General features: G+C 37.8%; 1 protein-coding gene across 1 annotated transcript; it reads left to right on the top strand.

The window, feature by feature from the left end:
- Positions 1 to 2,639: 2,639 nt before the first annotated feature.
- On the top strand, positions 2,640 to 22,890 carry alx4a (ALX homeobox 4a). Its single transcript, XM_056268608.1, has 4 exons — positions 2,640 to 3,283; positions 17,063 to 17,376; positions 20,705 to 20,833; positions 22,261 to 22,890. Exons 1-4 carry the CDS (start codon positions 2,809 to 2,811, stop codon positions 22,576 to 22,578), a joined length of 1,236 nt encoding a protein of 411 aa, XP_056124583.1. The 5' UTR covers positions 2,640 to 2,808; the 3' UTR covers positions 22,579 to 22,890.
- Positions 22,891 to 25,957: the final 3,067 nt, after the last annotated feature.

The raw sequence follows: 25,957 nt of genomic DNA, 5'->3' as shown, positions 1-25,957 counted from the left end.
ATCATTCACGAGGGCAGTCTGAAAATCGAGACCTTAAACCTGAGTTAATGAAATTAGGCTACATTTAGCACTGGGTTTGAAACGAATTTAATCAATGCACTTTTTTCTGAAAGTGAACTTTTGCCCATGAACTAGAGAGTCTGCTCATTGCTGAAAATGTGCAAAAAAAAAAAAAAAATGATTCCACATTCGATCTACACTGCGCTGGTAAATGTGCATTCAAACAATCTGACAAGTGAATGAGTCGTCAACATGGGCTTAAAAAATCCGTAATTGCAAAGGGGAAAATATTATAAAATAAGCTTTGAGAACATTGAAATGTTTAATAAATAAATCACAATGATCAAAACTGATTTAAGTGAAAAATTATTTTCGTTGGCATTTAATTACACTCGTTAAAGCTTAACTGTAAATCAAATTAAAACATGAAATAATAATAAAAAAAATAAGTCGCAATATCAGTGGCAGACAGGTAGGCTAATATTAGCAGTAGAAATGCTCATCTCAGTATTGTTACAACAGCAAGCAACCAACCAATGTGGTGCATTGCAGTCAGAACTCCAATTAAGCTCATATTTCCTTTATTAAGTCAAATATCTGGTTGCGCTGGACTGAATGTTCAGTTTCAGACGATAGCGCAAGAATTGATGTAGGCTACGAAAGAACTTCAATGCAGCACCAGAAATAAATGCTCTATTGAATTTTATAAGGAACGCAGCTTTAGCTGACACCGTTTTATGGCGTTCTTTAGTTCCCCTCACTAACGTTTTCAGCTAGTACTGCCTTCCAATGCCCCTGAATACAAACACTTGTGTAACCTACTTATAATTTGTTTATTTGTTTAATTTGTTTAACTTATTAATATGGAACTATTATTCTGCTGTCTTGGCCAGGACTCCCTTGAAAAAGAGATTCTGAATTTCAATGGGACTATTTCCTGGTAAAATAAAGGTAAAATAAAAAAATAATAATAAATTATAATCAAGGCGTCAAAATAATTGATAATGAAGCCATCGCAAAACACTCCAAAATAAAAACATTCGGAAAATGAACCATATTTTGACACACATTGCTGTGAGATATGCACTTTTATCGAATTACTCACAGCTGTTTCACTTTGCTGTATCAGTTCTGCATATCGCCATTGCTGGAAATGCGTGTCATTTAGACAGGTTTGTTATCCTGACCAGGCTTCCCCTCAGCTTTTCATATGCTAATTTAATGCAATCGTGCTTCACCATACTATACCATCACCATTGAGTGGCAAGCATGATGACGTACGTGCTGCGCAAAAATCACACAATAAATGAGATTTTACCGTTAACTTAAAATGATAGCTCGCAATTGTATGGCTGTGTTGTTTTGAAAAGAAACTTGGATAAAGAACACGGCTTATATGTAATTAAAAAATTTACATTTTGGTGGTCGCATAGACTTCTCACATCTCAAAAAAAGAAGAAGATGCTGACCATGAATAGGCATCGGGACTGCTCTTTTCTATGGATTCGGATAAATTGGGTCTTAACCTCTAACTCAAGATAAAATTAAGAACCTGCAAAGATGTTGTTGTAAATGCATCGCTTAGTGGAAACTTCAAATAAACAAGAGTGAGGACCGCAAATAATCGTTACAATGTAGGCTACCGCAGCAGAATAAAAGAGAAAAAGAAAAAAAGAGAATAGGCTACACTTAAGAACGGCATGCACTTTTATAACATGACCCTATGATATCAAAAAGTTTTTGTACGCACATGAACTTATTAAATGTTTAATTTGCATAATTAAATTACAAAAAGTGGATGTGTTTTTCATGACTGAAACTTTTGCAGGCCAAACTTGTTCGTCATCATATAGGCTACTGCGTCATATTTTACTGCCACCTCGACCAAACATGTTTCTTCAGCAAGGTTTGTTATTCCAATAGAAAAATGTAAAAGCTAAAATCATTCGTCATTTTTTTTATTTATTAGAAACTAAATAATTTCATGCTGATTGTTAAATAAAAAGATCTGGCAGACCATATACCAACAAAGCTAGGCTACACGAAACATAATATAGCTAGTGTTTGCAAGAACACCTTCAAGACAATAAATGAGAATTAATTTAGTGAGGCTACTGTGGCCTCAATCTTTCTATCTGAAAAGGTTTACAGCAATCTATAGATTTAAAATATTTTATTCGAATTTATTCGGGTTGCTTTCAAATTGCATTCAAATATTTAAATGCACAATAAGGCATACGAAGTCGATCTTGACGGTGGCAAAGGCAAGATCAGACCTGACAAAACAAGATAAATGTGAAAATATATCTAAGAAAAAGAAAACCATAAGATTCTAACAGCGAAACACATCAGTGGCTTAAACACAACAAACATATAATCCCATATAGAGCTCAAACTTGTTTCTTTGTTGCAAAGTCTTAGTTAAAAAGCATTGCGAATCAACCATTAAATTGCTCCCTCCGTTCTGCCCTTCACATTCAATCAGTTATACATTTCATATCCTAATGACATTAATGTCATGTGTTAAGTCCCCCCACATATTTCCAACAAAACACTTTTTTCTTCTTCTAAGCAAAGGTCTGACCTCACCCATTCATTGCATCTACATAATAACCGAGGAGAGGTCTTGACGTGCGTATACCGAGGAGATCTGGGCTGCATCTTCAGAAGACGCATTTTTCGTTACTCCTCTAACCTTAAGGGGGCTTTTTAGCTTTTGGTTAGCTATCCGTTTCTGGAAAACATCTGAATCATTGTATAACCAAAGCCAGCTGCTGCACAAGTCTATGCGTGCGTGTGTGAGTGTGTATGTGTATTGGTTTGTACGAGGAAGAGGGAGAGAGTGTGAGCGTATCTGCTCGCCTTGCTCTCCAAAAAGGAAAAGAAAGAAAAAAATCGATTGGACGTCTTTTTTCTTCCAGAAACTTTTTTTTAGGAATGAACGCCGAGACGTGCGTTTCATACTGCGACATGACATCCATGGATTCATATTATAGCCCATCTGCACCGCAAGGTAGGGATCACCAGGCGAACCCTTTCAGGACATTCCAGGCGAGTGACACCAAATACAGCCCCGCTTTCCTGACCAACAAAGGTCAGGCGTACGGGGAAAAAGCTGGGAGCCCGTTCCAGCAGGAATGCCAGTCATTGGATGCCACTGCTGGGGAAGGCACCTTTAACAAATACCACCTCTTCATGCAGAGGTCCTCCTGCAAAACTCCCCCAGACAGCAGCAAACTCCAGCAGGACAGCGGACACAACGGAGGGCTCATCGCCTGTTATGGTGAGTTTAAAATCAAGCATTTGTAAAATAGTATTAGTATGCAGAGAAGCAACTCAAGATGTCTTTTACTTTCTCGTTTCAAATAAATGCACAGTTACGTTCAACTGCAATGACATTAATGTTTTTATGACTCTGTTAAGACAGGATAATCTGCAAATCCCTCTAATAAAAAGCTACAATTAGACCAGGTTATTTTACTTGAGAGGCGGTTATTCATATTGATAATCACATCAGAGTGAAGTCCATCAGTAGGCTAATATTTACAAAGCAAATGCAATTGACTTCACAACTTACTACCAATATAACTGGCTCAGCTCTTACAGTAACATAATTAGGAAGAGGCATAACTCCCCCGTTATTACATTTTACCTTTGAAGACTGAATCAAATTATATTTAATGCGATAATCTGAATTACAATTCTTAATACTGGATCTGAAGCAGACAATTTAATTAACACATTTTGGAAGGCAAACGAAACTAATTTTAAACACTTTTACAAGTTGTCGACGACACTAAGGATTTTGACAAATTCTCTCACTCGATCTATATGACCGCAGGCTCGGATCTGTACCAATAGGCTACGCAATACGAAAGCCCTCTGGGCTAACAAAGTCAAGACTTGGTGAACATTTTGCATAACTATAGGTTATAATATAGGTTACAAGCATGTAGGCTAGCTCGTGCATTCGGTGAATTAAGTGTTGTGCTTTTATTTGGAAATAGTTAAAAGACACTGCCGCGAGATCATGGCACAAAATAAAACACTTAAAAAATGTGCAGCTTCAATTATAAACTGTAAAGGCATTTAATTTTCTACAAATGTAACAAAAATATTTCTTTCAACACGTTCTAGCAATCTGTGTACGAAGCTATTAGTGTTCGTGGATGGAAACAAAATAATTAGCTACACGAGAGATTTTTCACAGGATTCCCGTCTTCTAATAATAGGTCTAATAATTAGAATAGCCTAATAATAATAATAATAATAATAATACAAGAATGAACATGTTATAAAAATAAATTCTAAAACAGGAGGGACAAACTTTTAAAAATGTTTCCGGATACGGACGCCAAAGAGTTGGTAGCGGTAGCCCATAATGAGGTTGGAAAATGTTTCAATGTGTCCATTAAAGTCTTTTGCAAATGTTTGTTTTAGTTAATGCATTTTTAACAATGCACATATTTTAAACTGACACTAATGTGTTTGAGATTAAACGATTTTTTTCGACGTAACAAGAAAAATGTCAGGTGTGCTGTGCGACCACATGGCTAACGCTGTATGAGCTGTCTCGAGTTTTTAAAAAAAGAAAAAAGGCTAAAAAAAAAATTCACAAAATAAGTAGTTTATGACTGCATTGTTTTTGGATTATTCGAAAGAGGAAATATATTGACCAATTTAAGAAAAAATGTAGAAGAAAATCTTTGGAAAATAGAAAATTTAGGCTACCGATAGTCATTAATCAACTATTATAAACAGCCTTTAAAAAACAAGATTCGACTTTCAAGAGTAGGCCTAAAGCAAAAATGCATCTTCAGACATCGGCTACAATCACTTGGTATTTTTCACCCCTGAAATTACCAAAGCTTGCAATAGCCTAAATATATAGCAGGACTATCATAGTAGGCTAGTCTACCAGAAAAACATAACACTGGCTGCAATAAGAAAGGGCCAAACGAATAGGCTGCATCTCAATCTGTTATAGGCCGAAACTTGTGTCCTCTGAAAACTAAGACATGACCTACGACAATTTTATATGGGGTAGAATGCCATACGGGTTCATCTCTTAGTTTTAGTTGTCAAAAAGATCGGAGGACACAAGTTTCTTAGGCCTATAACAGATTGAGATGCAGCCTATTCGTTTTGCCCTTTCTTAATGCATCTCAATCTGTTATAGGCCTAAGAAACTTGTGTCCTCTGAAAACTAAGACATGACCTACGACAATTTTATATGGGGAAGAATGCCATACGGGTTCATCTCTTAGTTTTAGTTGTCAAAAAGATCGGAAGAACATGGCGATATTATTGTCAGTTGCAACATCGAAGAGAGGGGAAAAAAAGAAAGAAAATAAGTTAACTGAAGCAGCAGTAACACAATAACAACGGGATTAATAGTAGGCTAACACTTTTAGAGATAAAATAGCCTTATTACAATTGTGACCGGATTGACACTTTCATACGACAAAATAGCCTACAAAACCATGATTCGTTTACATCTGCAGCTTTCGGAACGCGCTGCATAATAAACAGATGACGCAACGAGATATAGGCTACATTAGATTTAATAATGGTCTGTTGTGCAGATGTTGTCAAATAAAAGTCCTATTTCCCAAACTATAATTAAAACCTCTCTGACAGAAAAAAAAAATACCATAGGAGTTGATTAACAGAACCTTACAAGTAGGCTAAATAGCAAAATTAGCCAGTTTAATTTGAACTTAGCATATGTTTTATTATGCCATTATTGATATAACATACTTGAAGTTGATTTGATTAATAAAGGCCTAATTGAATCTTATATGAACCAAAGTGTTATGACATTTCAAAATATATAAATGTAGGCTATTAACAAAAGACCTGTTACATTATATAATAGTGTTTGTTCATAAATGAAAGTTATTATAAAGTGTTACTTTGTGATGGTAAGAAAAAATGTTCCAATTAATCCTCCATAATATTACTGCCAGAAAGTGTCAGTGATAAAGTGATGGATTTACCATCAGCAGCTGGCTTTGACATATAGCTCATTCATGAAAAATAGCAAAAAGCATCACAATAGAAAACAGAAATTGAAAAACACTTACTTGTCCGTGTAAATAGGTTGCTGAAGAATGCATGCATTTGGTGGCATCCTGTAAACAACAGCATCTCCTGAGTCTCAGTTTCAAAGGGATAGCTTATTTATGTAGTAAATGTAATTGATCTAGAGGTTAGTGAACACCAAGTAACTGACTTTAACTGAAAACACATTTCATCCATTTATATCTACACAGATGAATGGGGTTATGACTGTTTGTGTGCTATTTTTACGATATTAATATATTTCCAATGAACGTTGCCACAAATGGATTGAGATCCATTTCCAGTATGTCACTCATATAATTAGGAAAAAGCAACTTCGAAGCACAAAGAATAACAATGCATTCTGACGGGATTGGCCGATACAGATAACTACCGTTCATTAGGGCAATGAAATTACAACATGTGGACTAATTTGAAAAACCACTTTGATTATCAAATAGTAAATCACAATTTAATATTCAGATGTATATTTAAAACAAGAGCTTGTTAAAATGTAATGATTCATTCTGCTCTCAAAAGACATCATTACAGAAACTCAAAAAGTGCCACATACAAAGTGTCCTGCCAGAGAAATTCTTCAGGCCAAAATGAAAGTTGCTAAGTAATTTTATGATGTGTGATGCCTACATAGAGGAATTATAATAAGTTAGTGATTGAATGAATACATAAATGCCTATTTAAACCAAGATACTTACCAATGTGAGTGTGGCTTACATAATTCTGCAGTCACAGACTAACACTTGGATCAACTTTACACTTCCCCTGGGCATGATTATTATATGCCGAAGAGGGAATGTGGTTTTCAAAACAAGCTTTTGACTAATTCCTCCTTTGTGGTCAGCAGTAATAACACAAAGAAAATGACACTCTTAAAAGGGAGCCCTTCATCACCTCGTCAGTGAAACCCCAATTTTACCACAGCATTGTCCTTCATTAGTGAACATGAACACTATTGTCCTTACCAACAAAAAAAAAAGATCACTATAGGTCAGATGTACATTGACAAGGTCCCTGTTAATCAAGACTAAGGGAGCCCATGAAATGTCAAAGGATGATGACTTCATAAAACCTTGTAAAACAAATGCCTTGTACACATACACAAAGTGTCATCGCAGCCTTTGCATTTGGCATGAGATGTTGATGGAAGAGATCACATAAACTTTTGGTAATGCATTAAAGGCAACAATTAAGGATGCACTCACAATGCAATATGCTTTAGATCAGGTCATGATGAAAAAGGTATTTAAGCTATTCAGCTTTATAGACTACTGATATTTGAAATTTATAGGCTAGACCGTATTCATGGGCTAATTCGTGTTTACAGTAGAGATAATCAGATAAGAAATTATATTAGTTTGATTGACAACCTAAAGCACAACAGGCACGACTTGCAACTTGTGTTTGGGTTATCACTACTTTTCCAGTATTATTTTGTACTTTGGTGGTTGCTCATAGTTTGTTTCTACTGGCTCTGCTGAGAGCAACAGCAAAAACCAAAATATTCTTCATAGTAGGTTTTTAAAGTCTTTGTGTTTGATCCTCATTCAGTGGACTTTTGTGCTCTCAGTTTATCATTCAGAAAACCCCCAAAAATCATTAAACGTGCCTAAAATAATAGTTGTAGATTACATTTCAATGATGGTGACTTTTTAGTTTAAAAGCCTTTTAGATTCCTAGGTTGTGTTCGTACGCTTTCATATATTCTCCCTGTTTGCAAATCTTTTTTAAGCACTCTCACTAGTGCTTAAAAAACGCTTGGCGTTTGGCTGATATGACGAATAACTATATGAAAGGAAGTAGCTCAACTGAATTCATTTAATGAGCATTCACAAGCAGAAAGACCTTTTTCCGGTTGTAAAACACAATTAAATTCTGCAGGTAGGGATAAGAAAATTTCTAAAAAGTAAAAAAATCCACTTTTTCATATAAAAATAAATAGAAAACCATATAAATAAAAGTAAAGTATTAATGAGATATCGCATGAATATAATGACATACTATGCTATAAAGAAATCATAGTTTTATAATATTATAATTTCTAATGAAAGTCATTTAAATTTACACAACATCTGAAGTATAGGCTACCTTAGTAGTAGTAGTAGTAGTAGTAGTAAAAATCTTTATTTGTCCCTTTACAGGGCAATTTAAGTAGCTTCAACCTCACAAACATACACATTTTTATAAAACAGAAAACAGCAAAACATCACAAAACCTTACGACAAAAAAACAACAACAAAAAACATCACAAACTTTTAATGATATAAACTGTATGAATTATCACCATGTATTATATGAGTTTACATTGGTATTAATTTGCAATGTCTGTATTACTACACTATTGTAATTTGAAATAATTATAACATAAGCATGGATATAGTCATAGTGGAACAGAGGTGCACAAAGAGGGGGGGAAAGCATATTCCCATAGTCTGTTGATCTAAGGAGAGGTGACAAGAACTTGGGATCATTTTACCAGTTCAAAATTTGGCTTTGCAGTTTACATTAGCCTCAATGGGCTTGCCTGAGCGCGGCAAGTCGGCAGTAGGTTTCAAAGACAAGGCCTCTATTTAAACAGCATAATCGAACCCAAATAGATTCCCTCTAATGGGTCTTCAATAGTGAACGGATGAGCATTTGATCAAAGGTGAAAGCAATTTTTATGTGAGCAAATTGAAATGTGTTGTTTCAAATCTTTACTATTGATTTGGAACTTACTGATAATATGAAATGTAGACACATTCTTTCTTTTTTGAAAGGGATAGTTTACAAAAAAAGGGAAGATACTGTTATTTACTCACCTATGTGTTTTTCTGAACTCTGTGAATTGCAAAGTAGGATATTTTGAAGAATGTTGTGATAACACCACCGGACTCCATTGACTTTCATTGTATGGACATTTTTTCATAATATCATCTTTTTTGTTTTCTGCAGAAGAAAGCATACAATAAGTCATGAGTTTAAAATGATAGTAAAAGTGAATAAATGACAGTATTTCCAATTTTGGGTGAACTAACTCTTTAAGCAAAAAAAAAAAAAAAAAAGTGTTTCTAATGTCTCTAATACAGTAATGTATGCTTTTATGCTACTAGCTTTTGGCTCTTCTGTATTTTTTCTTGACATTATTATCTTACGAGACAGTGATTAGTTAGGTTTTTACAGCATTCCATAGTGCTTGTTAACTAGAGCACCGCTCCAATGTGGTTTCTAATGCCATCCAGGAGATTCCAAACTTTACAGAGGGTTTGGGAAATGCAATATCAACTGCTTAACAAACAAAACAGTACAATAAAAAAAAGAGAACAGTACAAGGCAAGTTTTTGCAACATATTTAAACTGATTTAATTCGGTAACCCTTACACCAGAGACAACAGAGATATATTTGTGCCCAAGGAAGTTCACAGCCGAAGCCACAGCCGAAATCACTAAAATACTGCACTTGCAGAGTACTTTAACTCGCTATATTTTTTCAGAAAACCACCAAACTGTTAGAATAACTGTTAGAAAGGCAGCAACCAAACCAAGTAGCCTACTAGTGTTAGTAAAACCAGCTCAAAGAGTTTTGATCCGACACCCCATGCTTTCTTTTTGACGGTGCATATGGATTCAAACTGCATTTGATAAACATCCTCAGGTTTAAGCAGTCTTGAGTTCAAATACTTTTTGTCCCGACACTCCAAGGGAGCCGGAGGAGCGGAGCGAGCTGTGATTTATCGCGAGAAGCAGCTTAAAGGAAATGCTGTGTTTTCTTGCCCAGCATGTGCTCTTTGCTGCAGCCTGCTGGGATAAATCGTCCTTCAGGACTAGCTGTGCGTTTGGACTTCTCTGCGGATACCCGTCAGAGTCTCACTACCGGGCTTTTTTTTTTTTTTTTTCAGACTGCACCAGCTGAGACGCAACTCTCCCTCTGAAACAACTGCTGTCTTGTGCATGTATATGTCTATTGAATAGAGTCATACAGTTCTCTCAGAAGTACGCAACTTCAAGAACGAGAGGTGACACTAAAACGTAAAGCAAGTTATAGGAGGAGACAGTCCCTGTGGTTTGGTTGGGCTAAGTTTAGAATCGCGCGGCTGTTGTCACATCTGCCTTTGAGTATGTGATTTGCTCTGGTTTTGCAAATGGCTGCACGAGTAGACGTTTACTAATGAGGCTCCTTCTCTACTAATATCTTGTGGTGTCACGCTCACAATCACCAATAAAAAAAGAAAATCTTTCACCATTTCCATATGCCACCAGCCAGAGTCATTCTTTATATCACAACCTATCAATCTCTTGCCGTGTCCGTCTGTAAGAGCCTGAAATAATTAGATGGCGGAAGGGAAGTTCAGACTGTTGGCCTGGCATCAGAGCACAAAGCTGCCTATTACAATTCAATCCATATTTTAAGCACAGAAAACAAATCTAATTACTGATATAAATAAAAGCTTAGATGAGCAAACAGTCTTCCCCGATTTCCTTTACCATTTGCTTTTTTAGTCATAATAACGATGAAACCCGGCCTGACTACGTCTTATTTATGCCTTTTAATTTTGGCATATTTCACCATTAACCCTTCACAGAGACCCCAGGTAGCCTAATTTATAGTGTTTCTTTTATTTGCCTGCTGCTGACCCTAACAATCAGATTCTGTAAAAAAGCATAGAGGATGCCCCGCCGCTTTACAGCTAGTTAAATTACACTTTGATGTGTTCCCCCGTTTTCAGCTGGTACTAAATGACTGCCCCTTGTAAAGATCTGACCCTTGCTAACTCACGGGGTCGAGCACCGACATCCTACAAAGCTAGGAACCACTGGCGTCTCCCATCGAAGGCAAGGCACCTTTTTAGTGCAAGTGGATCTGGAACCACTGTGCTAGCCATTCATGCATATTTTATGAAAATATATAGTGGTGCCCTTTCCTCTAGATTTATAGGATATATCAAATGGCGACCCATTTGAAGATATTTTACTCTGGAGTCAGAGGTAAAAGTAGATGCTGTAAAGTAGGTTTACAAGCCCCATTCTTGTTACGCATACAGGTGTGAACCTACTCGGGTTAAAATGCCAATTAGTCTTTTTCCTGAACCTCACCGTCTCCTAACCTAGAGCTGAACTTCTTGTCCTGCCCTGGTAACTGATGCAATGACTCTCTTACCTCGTTGCACTGGAAAAGTAAAAGACTTCACACATCCCTCACTCTGTAAGGAAGGAGAAGTGTGCCATCTTGGAATCAGTGTTATAAAACTAGATGGAAAACACACAAATACCATTATGTCCTCGTGAATTTTTAAATAAATAATCGCTCACCCATCACCCAATGCTCGCAAAAACATAAAATGCATAATATGTTCAACGCAAATACCGTTCTAAAGTTTGGGATTAGAAGTCTGCAAAGATACTAAATTGATCAAAAGTGACAGTAAAGACATGATGTTACAAAGGATTGCTGTTCTTTTCATCAAAAAAATCCTGAAAAGAAATATATCTCAGTTTCAACAAAAATATTAAGCAGCTCAACTGAGCATGTTTCTTGTGCACAAAATCAGCATATTACAATGATTTCTGAAGTATCGTGAGAAACCGAAGACTGGAGTAATGATCCCATCACAGGAATGAATTACATTTTAAAATATTACAATTTAAAATAACTGTTTTCTATTTTAATAAAAAAATTTCAGAATATGTATTAAAATAGAAAACAGTTATTTTAAATTGTAATATTTTTTTCAGAATATGTTTTAATCAAATAAATGTAGACTTGTTAAACATAAGGGACTTATTTCAAAAACATTTATAAATCTTACCAACGCCACACATTTGAATGGTAGTACGTTAGACATTCAAAAACATTTAAAATATGTAATGAATAAATCAGAAAAATCAGTGATCGATAGCAGTGAAAAAACAAGTAGCCTAAAGATATGTGTAAAAAAAAAAAAAAGGACAGTGAATAGATCCCTTGTTCAGTCAATTTAGGCTTTTGCAGGCAGTGCCAAAATTCAAAACATTTTTTTTTTTAAATTCTGCTGAAATAGTGTTCTCATTTGCCCTTCACTGGAAACAAATAGGTGTTTTTTCTGGTATTATCTGTGGTAGACATTTTTCCTAAAGCCAGATATGACCTCATGAAACTTCAGTGTGTCTAACAGTGCACCACAAACAGGGTAAAACAGCATGACCATGTTCTGCTCTGCATTTTTTTGTTGCAATCTTCAACCAATACCCCCCTCAGAGCTCCAGTTCAAAACTTTTTCTATTCTGACAGAAACATTTTGCCGTGAGATTTCTTGCCCAGAAGGCAGGTCATGTTACTCGCCCATATGGTGGAGCTACGGGGCAGCCAAGTCTCTGTTCACCTTGAGCAGCGGAGAGCCTGGGTTGAACCCTTGGTGGACTACGAGACTGTCACAATACTCTAGGTCTGCCAAAAGCCATCAGTGACACGAGGTATAAACAAGAACCTTTGATCGCTAGGCCCCGATTTCAAACAGGCTGTCAGCTTTTCCGTGTGAGGGCAAAAGGCGTGAGGCATCTGAAGGGACAAGCTGAAAATATTTATGTTTGAGTAAATTCGCTGCTCTCACTTGCTTAACAAGATGTGTCAGTCGTGGGCAAGAGGCAATGTGGGAACCATTATACCCCCAGGCCTGGCTCCATGTCTGTCATGGTTGAGCCCATGGTGCCTGGAAAAGGCAAATAGGGAGACAACCAAAAGGAAGCATATACAATGTGCTATGTGGTCAAGAACAGGAGCAGTTCCTAAGGCATATACCTACAAAAGGTAAAGACAAAAATGCTATATTTATCAAGCTGAAAGTCTATCTAAAAAAAATCTAAAACGAACAATATGAGTTAAAGGGATAGAGTTCACACAAAATGAAAATGGTCATTTACTCACCCTAATATTGATCCAAAACCATATGACTTTCTTTTTTCTGTGCAACATAAATAGAAATATCTCAGTATCTAAGTTTATGTGCACCCAAAAAATCTGTTAGTAAATGGATTAATGGCTCAATTAAACTGAAATAACTTCATATAAACATCCCAATCGATCAGATTGAGCTTGACCCAAATTAAATTTTGATCACATTGAAAGGGGTTGTGTATAATACGATCAATACTTTTTTCCCAATCGGATTAAAAAATACCTCGCACACATGCGCAGTGCTGTGATACCCATGTTTACCAGACCCCTTTTACAATAAGTTTACATGTTTAACTTATTATGAACGTGCAAACTGTGTTTATTTACGTCGTAGGAACTGGTCAGTGGAGGAAACCGAATATTTACTAAATATTTGCAAAAAAAAAAAAAGAAAGAAGCTTTTTTGGCATATTTGTTAACTTTCCATTAAGGTATGTCATCAAGGCAAAAATGACATTTATACTCACGGTAGCTCCGGTGACATTACAGCGGTGGCTTTCTCTAGTTCCAAATGAGGATATAATATAAATACACGCGTAAATGAAAATGTGAATCGAGTTGCAAAGTTTAGGATTCTAAACAGAACTTTATGAATCTGAAATCAGATTGGATTTATTCGGATTGAGGAAAATTAGCGCATGTAGACATATCTCGATTTTTTTCGTCCATACAATGGAAGTCAACAGTAACCAAACAGTTCCGTACCAAACATTCTTCAAAATATCTTTTGTCTTTCATACAAGAGGTTTGGAATGTCACGAGTGATTCATTTATTTTTTTAGTGAACTATGCCTTTAAGAGAGAGATTTGACCAAAAGTCAAATGCCATTAAAAAAAGCTGGTTCCATTTTATGGAGTGTATTATATATTAAGATAATGTTTTTTTCCCTAGGCAGAATCAATTTTCAAATCAATGACACCACACAAGATTCACAAAGCCACAAACTGTTGTCTTGATCACAGTTCACATGGTTATTGGCAACTGACCAATTAGAACTTGATGGAGGAATGGAAAAGCTGGTTGTGCCAATATGCTCTCTTGTTGGGTACATTACTAGGGCTGGAATAACCGCATGGGCATTTGGGCATGTGCCAAGGGGCAACATGTTTAGGGCGTGTACAAATCAGGGCCGTACAAATGGTTTCAAATAGTGGGAAATGTGAAAGAGTGCAAAATGTTTACATTTGGCTTGTTAGGGAGTGCCTTCAAAAGGTACATATGTGTGGCTTATCTAGCCGTAAATGAATTGTTTACCCAAAAGTTAAAATTCTGTTATTATTGTTGTTTCAAACCTGTATGACTTACTTTCTTCCTTGGAACACGAAAGAAGATATTTGAAGAATGTTTTAACCATACAATGTAAGTCAATGGGGTCAAAAACAACTTTAGTTGTCTTGCATTTCATTTCAAAATACCTTCTTTTGTGTTCCACAGGAGAAAGAAATTAATACAGGTTGTCAGATGCCAGAATTTTTATGCTTTTAAAGGGATAGTTCACCCAAAAAGAAAATTAGCCCATGATTTACTCAACGTAAGCGCAAAGTAAATTGTGCTTTAGGCGCACGTAGACCGCGTATGGCCGTTTGATAGTTATTTTACTTTATAAAGTTTTAAATATGGATATTTTTCTTACACAAACGGATCGCTTCACTTTAGAAGGCCTTTATTAACCCCCCAGGGCCGTGTGGAGCACTTTATGATGGATAGATGCACTTTTTTGGACTTCAAAACAGAAACGGTGATGGCAGAAACGGTGGGGTGGTGATGGCGCAGTGGATAAGACACATGCCTTTGGTGTGAGAGACCCGGGTTTGAATCCACTGCGAGACACCAATGTGTCCCTGAGCAAGACACTTAACCCCTAGTTGCTCCAGAGGCATGCGACCTCTGACATATATAGCAATTGTAAGTCGCTTTGGATAAAAGCGTCAGCTAAATGAATAAATGTAAATGTAAACAACCATTAACAGCCATTATAAAGCTTGGAAGAGCCAGGACATTTTTATATATATATATCTCCGATTGTATTTGTCTGAAAGAAGAATGTCATATACACCTAGGATGACTTGAGGGTGAGTAAATCATGGGCTAATTAAAATTTTTGGGTGAACTATCCCTTTAATATAGTAGCCTACCATTAGATGCTAATATGTACCCTGTTTGGGGATAAAATACAAAAGGAGTACTTTTGAGGGTTACAAGCCGTTGACAATCTCTCTCACAGGGCACCACAATACCCTAATCTGGCTCTGTACATTACCCTACATGGTTATGTGAGGAGGTGAGAAAACCATGTGTACCAGTAGCATTTACCCATCTGCCCCTCAGCTCAAACCCGAGAAGGCTTTAATCAAGTCTCACATTAGAAAATGAACAACTCAACACTGCATCACCTAAAATAACTTTCTGTCACTGAGCGCTGAGCTAAAGTAAGACATAAAGCTCAGGGTCGCCACTGGATCACATAAGAAGGGAACATTCCCCAAGGAACTCTAATCCAGCTTTACTTCTCCTTGCAGCTAAATGAGTGAAACAGGGAGAAACAGCCAAAAGTCTGCCAATACAGCCATCAAGTTTGTAAGCGTTCCGATTTGAGTGAGCATGCCAATCTTTGTAGCACAGCTTTTCCACAAAGCACAGACAGGTAATGAGCACTGAGAGCGAGCTGGAGAAATGACCTAATGTACTGGAATCCTCACATTCATTGATCTGACTGAATTTATGACCGGCACGCTGACTGGGGTTTCACAGCTGAGCTGCTGTGTGTTTCCAGTGGCTTGACGCAGAAAATTACTACTCTAGGGCCGCTAGTGCGGCCTCATTACGAGCCAAGCTCCATTTTGCACCCTTGCCACAGACTGTGTGTATGTTTGAGGCTACACTCATCAAGCAGGGCAGTAGTCTTCGAATTGTGCCCAAATGGGAAACCGGTAATTTTCTATCAGTCTGCAATTACAGCCATGTTGTCTGTTACACATGAGCAGCTGATTTATGAGTGGAGACTGACAGCCGTTACTACATCCATGGGTCTTACAGATTCTCATTCCACACACACTCAGTACAGACCAAATAAAGAATAATCAAGATATTGGGATTGAAGAACTATGAACGACAACTCTACATTGCCTTGGTCAATATTAAATTGCACACAATATTATATGAACCACGTGACAGCCATCGCGGCGACATCAAAGAGCGTCGCAACTCTTTCTCTCTATGGCTATGAGCCTACCTAAATAAACGTTTTCATATGTGTCTCTCTCTCACTCTTTTGCAAGTGTAACTCTGTTACTATGGTTACCAATGTTTATAGTAGCGGATTAATTTCGAACTGTAATCAAACTGACTGGAACTACCTGTGCATTAAACGGTTTTACTGCACACCTTCCAGCCAATCAGAATCGAGTATTTAAACAGCCCGTGGTATAATATATTATATTGACCAATATTATAGCTAACACTTAGATAAGTTAACAGTATTGTTTAATTTGTTAGCATTAGTTAATACAATGCAGGTATAATGAACTTACAATGAACAATACTTTATTAATGTAGGGTAATTTCTACATTCATAATACTTGATAGTACATCTGTTAATAATTAACATTAAAGTATTACAAACAAACATTAATTTATAATGAACAAAAGCATTTTAATTAACATTAACCTATATTAATAAATGTTGTAAAAATTGTTCATTGTCAGATCATGCCACCCAAAAGTATTAAAGTATTACCTATATATATTTTAAATTTCCAAACATCACTGTAAAAAATAGGGATGGTATTAAAAATTAAATTACACCAGGTTAATGATAAAGGCTTTATCCAACGTAACAGTCCACTGGAGTGACTTGGGATGAAGAACACAATGATGATAGGAGAAGAATTGCTGTTAAACCAAGCCTCAAATGAAATTAAATCAAATTCAATTCAATTAAATAATTGCTCACAATATTTGGTGATCAAATGGTTTTACAGAATTGCTTCCCTCACATCATTTTTATAATCAATTGTATTCAAGTAATGCACACAATGACCCTTCACAAATGTCTCTTTTTCTGTCTACAGGTAAAGACAGCACGGGGCTGACAGATTCTGAGTTGCCCCAAAACAGTGATCCTGCAGGGATGGATGGCAGCTACCTCAGCATAAAGGAGTCAGGAGTGAAGAGCCCCCAGCAGCCAAACTCAGATTTGGCTTCTCCGTTGTTGGACAAGGCCGAGGGAGAGAGCAACAAGGGCAAGAAAAGACGCAACCGCACCACCTTCACAAGCTATCAGCTAGAGGAGCTGGAGAAAGTCTTTCAGAAAACACACTATCCCGACGTCTACGCTCGGGAACAACTCGCACTGAGGACTGACCTGACAGAAGCTCGTGTACAGGTGTGAGCTGCATTTACATTACCAAATTAAATAACATGTTTTGAATAACCTTGTACAATGAGGCTAGATCAACAATGAAGTCTCTCTCTACTAATTTTAGTCCATTTGAGCTTTGAAAAATACCCCTTGGTCTATATTAACAGGACTTCCATCCCTCATTTTTCAAAGTTGGTAAAAGAACAGCGACACTAGGAGGAAGAGTGATTACACTCAGTGCAAAGAATATTAAATGTAAATAGAGAATACAGAGAAAAAGCTGTTGAAGTTGGCCGTCACAAGAGATCATAAAGTAAAAAAGGGGCTTTCAGATTAGACATGTCAGGGTCTGCTTTCATCTCGAGCCTCTACCTGAACCTCTGAGCCCAGCTGTATTAAACTCAGCCTAGGTCTGGAAAACAAGAACCTTTATGTGACCCACCCCCAGCCCTACACCTACATTTGCATATAATCCCTCCAACACTACTGCTGCATTCCTGCATCAACAGACAGACCGGGAGATCCCTTTACCCGACCCCGAATGGGCGCTTTACTTAGAACCCCGGATTTACACTGTTTGTCTTTCATTAATGTCCCACTCAGGAAAGAATGTGTCCCTCCCTGCTCTCAAGGGTAGGTGAGAGAATCTAGCCTGAAGTTCCTTCACATGGTGAGGGATGCTTATGATTTATATCCATGTACACGACTGGCTATAAGTAAAGAATAATGGGAAACATCCAAAGAACCACAATGGTTCAGTTCCAGGGACTATGAACACTGTCAAATCTTTCTGCAACTTACAAGTGAAGCCTTTTCTCATCTACTCTCTACTTTGGGACAGCACAAAAAGATACCTAATTTACTGCACATTACCCTAACGCCAACCATACATTTTTTTACAGCAACATGAAAACAAAAAACAAATGACTCATATGGCGAAAAGCAAGCTTAGGTAGTTGCATGTGCTCCGACAGTGATGCATTTGTGCAAGCAATTAGAGTTAGAGTCTGGCTCGGTCATTTGCTGAACCCACCACTCCACCCCTTCTTTTCCCCATCAATTCCTGTTGCTTCTATCTTATTGAAGGCAAAAAGTCCCACATAATAATAATAAGTCAATAAAGAAACAGTACTTTTATAGCATTTTACTAGCATTTTACTATATTTACAGTTCTGGGGGTCAAAAAAAAAAAAAAAATGAATGATTCTGAAGTAGAAGAGGTGAGCTTGAGTGACAGCAGAGTCAGACCATCAATCCTCAAAGCTACTCTGGACTTCAAAGCTGTTTTTTCTGCTAGGTTTAGTTCAGTGTTTCTGTTCTTTCTCCCCTGGTGCTGGAACATAAATAAAGCTCCATAATAAGCCTCTAAGCTGCTTTAGCTGTCAACGTCTTTACCAATTACTGTGTTACTAGCCCGCATGGACAACATACAAAAGATTAAAAAAAGACTTTTGCTACTACGTTTCTAACAGGTGCTGGTCAAAATTAGTTGACTTGTTAATGTTGGCAGCCCTGAACTTATTCACCAGCAACCACTAAAGGGAAAGAATGATTGGAAATATTTTAAAGTAACCAAAAAGCAAGCCCAAGGTTGCACCAACCACTTTTGACCAAAGATCCAAATAACTCGGTCTCTCTTGCTCCCTGTCAGTCTAGTTCAAAGGTGAACTTTTGGTGTAAGCATTATACAACACACCTCAGCATTGGCTCATCAGTATGAGAGGTGCAAGGCAATCTTTCCACCACTCGTCTACACGCCTCTACTGGGTTGGAGAGTCAGATATTGAAAGCCAGGGGCTTAAGAGTCAGGAAATTAAACATAGAATGAAAACAAACTCCATTTTGAACTTTCTTCCATCTTTCTTTTCGATCTCCCAACTTCCATGCTTAGATTTATGAAAGGAAAGACAGTCTGATAAAAAGATAAATATAAAAACGGGAATAAAAATGCTGTGCAGACAATCATATTAAACGGACGTCTTTGCATTTTTAGATGCGCTAACACAGTCAAAACCTAGCATCATTTCAAAACACAAGGATGCAAGCGGAGAGCCACAAGAGTGATGATGCTCTCTGAAAAAATCTGAGCAAAACAAAATGTTCTTTTTTTCTCCAGGCAGTTAAGCTCTACAAACATATGATGTGGAGCCAAGGGACATTGATGTCCACCACCAAATTAAGTGCAAACAGAGCTAAGGTGCTATCAAGTTACGCTTAGAGATAGGCTGACATCTTGCTGGCAATGGATGCAATAACCACAAACTGATTGACCAAAGGGCCATCCCCAGATCCAAGTTCAAGCTCCGTGACAAATTGAGATTGCAAGACAAAAGAAAGAAAACTTTCCACTCCACAAATCAATAAACAGATACTTCTAAACAGAGAAGATCAGGGACCAAAAGAATGGAATTTTTGGCAGCTCTTCAGACTGCGAACCATGAGAAATCACTTTGTGTAATTTGTTCTCTAATTCCCAGATCTCTAAATAACCATCTATTCAGGGACACAATGCATATTTCTATAGCAAAGCAAAGAGGGAAAAATGTGAAAGAAAGTGTAACTTGCCAGATGAAATCCAGTACTAACTGTTTGCCTAAAAATGATGTCATTTACTCACTCTCAACGTGTGAATTTCATTCTTCTGTGGAACACAAAAGAAGATATTTGAAATAAATTTGCAGATGCTTTTGGGGTGCAAAACAACATTGGAGCCCACTTAATTTCATTGCATGATCAAAATATATTCATTTGTGTTCAGCACAGAAATTAAAGTCATGCAGGTCTGGAATGACACAAGGGTGAGTAAATGATTTTCATTTTCAATTCACCTTTTCCTTTCTAAAAGCTGAGCAGCAATCTCCTAATCCATCAAAGCAAGCGTGTGGTGGTAGTGCAGGAGGAGGAGTGAAACAGTTATTCGAAGCCTCTGGACCCGGTGGGTTCCTGCTTTCCCCTCCCTACCCCCTGCTGCTGCTGATAGCTCTGATAGAAAAGAAACTCAGAGGAGGCCATCACAATCTGTCAGCTCCCACAACATCAAACAATGGCCAGGTCTCCCCGAACTGTTTCCAGGAAAAGATGCTGATCTATAATAAAGCCAAATGGCTTCCTACATGAGCTCTAGACTTACAACTAAAGTGGCAGACTTTCTAGGCTATACCATACGAGTAACACAATGTGTTCAAAATAGGAAGTTTGATAATAGATGGTGATTACTCCGTCAATAAATCTCCACTAAGAAAACATTTCCTCTCTATGATGCAACACCACAAGTGGCCAGTTTGCATGAGGTCATTTAATCACTTACTAATGCGATATCCTCATGATTAAGGGTTGATTGTCTTGCTTGCAGGTGTGGTTCCAAAACCGAAGAGCCAAGTGGCGGAAAAGAGAGCGTTTCGGACAGATGCAGCAGGTCCGGACACATTTTTCCACGGCCTATGAACTGCCTCTTCTCACTCGGCCTGAAAACTATGCTCAGGTATAGTGCTGTCTCTCCAGTAATAAATGAAAGTCAAGGAAAAATCAGAAATGAATATTAATAGGTATTAATAATGCTAATTAAGGATGGAAATTGTGAAAAATGTTAAGAAAAAAAGTTCCATTCCTTTATCAGTTGTTTTAGTACTTATAAAAAAAGTGTTTTGTTCATGGCTCTCTTAGTACTTTTAAGGACGATATATATATATATATATATATATATATATATATATATATATATATATATATATATACATATATATATATATATACATATACATATACATATACATATACATATACATATACATATATATATATATATATTTGGAAAATATTCTTACAAAAGATGCGTTTACACAGACTTTTTAATTACTTCACTTTTTTTAGAATTGGAAAAACTGAAAACGTTTATCTTTAACTATACATTCATTGTCATATAAAGAACCAGTAACTTCACTGAATTAAAACATTCAGTTGTAAACTGTATGTGTTTGATTCACTAATTTGAGTCATTTGTGCAGGAACTGATTGTGCTTTATGTTTTTGATTCAGTAAAAAGTATTAATTCTTTCATTCAGGAATCAGACTACATGGTCTCACTTTCTGTTTTGTACTGTAGATTCACTACTGACGTTGCGGCGCCACTTAAGTAGTGCGGGGAGCCCTGTCAGAGTGTTTTATTAAGAACGTTATTAGAACGGACTGTCATAGTCGTTTTTTTAAAAGTTATCTTTATGATTAAGTTCACTTCTTAAAACCTTCAAAGAGTGAATATTGGTGATGAATTTCAAATGAAAAACAGTAGGAAGGCAGACAACTGACAATTTCAAGACCTAAGGAAACACAATGTCGAGGTCAGGTCAGACCAGGGCTGTGGCCGAGGACGGCACGCCTTCACAGGAGCGCCAACGAATCTCCTGGATTTATTATGAATATGTGGCCGGGTCGGAGGGCAGGGGTGGCTCTTTGGGGAGCGCGCCTGCAGCTGTGGAATGCAGCTTTGCTCACATCTGGGCCATCTCCCTGAGAGGGCTTTCATCTCCCTCCACAGCCCTCCCTCAGACCCCCACCTCCCCAGGCCCAGAGCAGAATACAGCCCTATCAATTCACTCTGTGCTCCCTCCGCTCAGCAGAGGAGGTTACTCTGGGTGTTGAAGGAGCATACAGAGACAGGCATTCCTCCTCCACACTAGTCAAGCAGCTCCCACTCAGTACGGGACCAGATGAATGCCCCACAGCTCTTGATATATCTCCACATCGAGTACCACTGAGGATTCTGCACCTTCGCCAATGCAATATTTCAAAACAAGGAGTCAGACTTGATAAATGCTCTCAAGACTATAAGTTACATTAATGTTATTGATGCTGAGATTGCAGAATGTAAATGCACTATACCTTAACTTTCTGCATTTGACTTTGTTGCAGATTCAGAACCCTTCTTGGATAGGCAGCAGCAGTGCGGCATCTCCTGTGCCGGGCTGCGTCGTACCCTGCGACTCGGTCACTTCTTGCATGCCACCTCATCCACATGCTGCTAGCGGAGTGTCTGACTTCTTGGGTGTGTCCAGTCCTGGAGGTCACATGGGACAGACACACATGGGCAGCTTGTTTGGGAGTCCAGGGATGGGCACTGGCATTAATGGGTACGATCTAAACATGGACCCCGACAGGAAATCCTCCAGCATCGCCACACTGCGAATGAAAGCTAAAGAACACAGCGCAGCCATCTCTTGGGCTACATGACTCCCCCAACTTTAGGACGTTATCTCTGAAGTCCCTCAACAAACAAGAGAAGGAGGAGCAAATGTGAACATCAGTTAGCCACCAAAGCATGACCTGGGATCAAGGAGTGTGTGGATTGACAAAGACAAGAAAAAGTAATTGAGAAACCATGAGATTTATTTCACATTTGAAGTCTAGAGAGACTAGGGAAAATCAGAGATCATAAAACTGAGAATGTTCTGGCTTTAAAACAAGAAATACAAGAAAGACGACAGAAACTTGACATTTGAATGCATACAAGAATTAAAGGAAAAAGGAAAAAAAAAAAACAAATGGAAAGAAAACCCTGCACTTATCCGCCACTAGTGTCCCATTTGTAAACGCACGTAAATTTATCAAAACGCATCTGGCTTCGTTTTCATCTCAGCATAATCAAAACCTGTTAAATTCTTGTTCTGTCACAGACTCCTTTTTCTAAATATGCCTGCCTAGACAGTTCCAAAGGACAAACAATACAGTTTCTCTCAGTAAAAAAATTCCCATTGCAGCCTTTATCTAAACAATTATACAATCACCAGTTCCCAATATAAAATCTGACAAAATCCCTCAGTGAACAATCACTACTGCTACATTGATTAATTTGTTCATTTTAATTCATTTGTCCTTTTAGAATTCGGCTATTTGATATGTACTACACTTGCAGCAGTCTGAAAAATAGGTTGAACACTTGAGCAAAAGCCTGTTGGGAATGGGACATCGGGCATGATGGACTTAAAAGGGCCTGGGGGTGACAGACAGCAGGCAGAAAAGGAAAGCATACCTCTCCTGCAGGTAACTAGCAACTCGAAGCAGGCTTCCTCTTGCCTTAATGAATTGTGTCCCTATACAAGTGCAATCTGCCAGTGCAAAGCCAAAGCAATAGCAATACAGTTAAAGAACAAAATAAACAGGTGGCGCTTTCTGTCCACACTGCAATCTATCTTTCTATTATTTGCGGTCTCATTTCAATTTCTCTGCAGGAAAGAGTTGTAATAAAGCTGTTTGGCAAGATCATACCAACTGTCAAGTTGAATGTCAAACTTAACTAAGAACTACAAAAAGGATGCAAAAATAGGATGAGAAACTTTTGCTTTATTTGTGCTTTGAAGATCACAATATTCTTGCATCTTTCAGTAAACTTTTGTGCCTTGGCTGCTCTCCCCTCATTGCACCATCTTAAATGAAACTATCAACTTGCCAATCTAGGCATTATCCACTATGGCTCTGATTGGGTGGAAGCATTACTGGGTTTGGCGACAGAAATATAAAGCGAGCACCATTTCAAGGTACTACGAGCTTTCTACTTTTCCCAAGTCAGATTTAGATCAGGTAAAACAAAGCTGTTTGAAATCTGGAGCCGAATCTGATACGTGCTGCCCTTTGGAGAAGCCATTTCTAATTTGTAAATGAGAACCACATTTCCTTTCCTTCATTCTGCTGTGCAGCTTATCTGGATCCCTGGAGATATGTATATACACACACAACTTTTTTATTATAATACCAGAGCAGTGACTTACCTGGTTTTGGGGGGGGGGGGGGGGGGGTCTTTTTCGGACCGACAGAAACTAGGCTTCATTACTTAACGTTTTTAAACAAAATGCATAAGGCATTGGGCACAATATCATGTTAAAATCACTTTGTAAAAGAACCTCGTTACATAAAGTTAATTAGAGATCACCTCCTTGTAGCTGCTCAGTCTTGTGCTCCATGGCCTGGATATATGATATGTAAAGTGTTCAAGCTTCATGAAGTTCGAGCCATGCTTCATTAATTTTTTGGCAGAAGTCTTCATTGCATCTCATGACTGAGCATCTCATCACCCAGCCTAGCAAGGGACCTGTTGAAAAAAAAGATAATGCTAAGATGCTCTTCAGTAGAACTAAAACTGGCACTTTTTACTAAAGCAGACCCGTCCTGCACCGATCCCATCTACCAGAATGGCAGTTCAACCTCCAGTCCTCATCAAAAGCCATGAGAAGTTCTGCCAGAGCAGCTTTGTGAGTCCTGACATTGTCACTTTTGGCCTTTAAGGGGTTACTGAGAGGGTGAAGTGACTATAGTGTTCCGGTGTTCTGGGAAAGGACAATCCACACAGCTGTGTGCGGGGTAATGCAAAACAAACATGCCTCGCACATGCTTCCCTTCAGCTGTCATGGCTCTTCTTTCAAAGCCCCATGCTGAACAGGGCCCGGCCTGCTACCCAAGCCAAAGCATCAGCCCTCAGCAACTCTGAGTCCATGCACATCCATGCTCTCAGGCAGTCTTTTTTAATTAACACCGAGACATCTGCGGAGAGGGATTCTGTGACAGAACAGAGCAGCCTGGGCTCTGTGTTAGCCTATCTTTAACTATTGTGGAGCCAGGAGGGGCGTCGATGAAGCTCAGGTCAACACTATCATTAGTTTATGTAGTATCAGCGCACACTTACACTTACCATTACATGAGCTAATATGCACATAACAGAACACAATTCATTGCATTTGTTTTTCACACTCTTGTATTTCATTCAAAGGTAAATCCCAACTAAATATGTAAAAAGGTCAAGACAGTTCTGTAGAGATTGTACAAGATTAGAACAGATTGTTCTTGAAGGAAATGTTAATTATACAGTACAATTGACAGTACCTTGCAGATGCCTACGAGTTACAGAGATGCTTAACTCTCTGTCCCATCTCTCAAAACTTATACTACTGAAGTAGGCATATCCAAGTACTAGAATAATATAATTCTTTGTTTTGTGTGTGGTCGCATGTACGGTTTTCTTCGGATTCCTTTCTGGCATAAAATACCATTGGACCCGTTCTTTTGTAAAAAAATATCCTTATTAGAAATATATTATTTTATGTGTGACTAAGGGCTTTTGTTGTATTGTGGGTCTAGGGGATAAAATGCGATTCATTTGGGTTTTTGGTATGTAAATGAACCTAAAATAGTTGTGATGGCTTTAAGCTAAACATATGGCTTTTGAATCATTTTGAATAATTATTTACTTTCAAGCTTGTTTACGGTCTATATATATTGTGTGATTTACAAACGTAAGTTATTGCACTTACATTTTTTTTTATTGTTGGAATTGCTTTGGGAACATCTGATTCAAGTGGAATATCACTATAAAATGTGTGTACACTCAATCAACTATCAAGTACTCTGAGAACATGACGGTGAAGTACCGAGGGCTGGTAAATTAATTGTTCATGTGCATTTTCAGATTTGTTGTTGTTACAAGGTGTATATTTTGTTTAAACTTACCCCCCTCCCCAAAAATGTAAGCCTAAAACAAAAACAAAAAACACAAATGCTGATTTCGAGAGTCACTCTGCTCCAGGACATCGGACACACTGTTCTCAGAACATGATATAAA

This window comes from Rhinichthys klamathensis, unplaced genomic scaffold (genome assembly GCF_029890125.1).
Source record: "Rhinichthys klamathensis goyatoka isolate OS25496 unplaced genomic scaffold, OSU_Roscu_1.1 h1tg000275l_1, whole genome shotgun sequence".
Taxonomy (NCBI): domain Eukaryota; kingdom Metazoa; phylum Chordata; class Actinopteri; order Cypriniformes; family Leuciscidae; genus Rhinichthys; species Rhinichthys klamathensis.
Note: the sequence above shows the minus strand (reverse complement) of the source record. Positions and strands in the feature narration are given on the sequence as shown.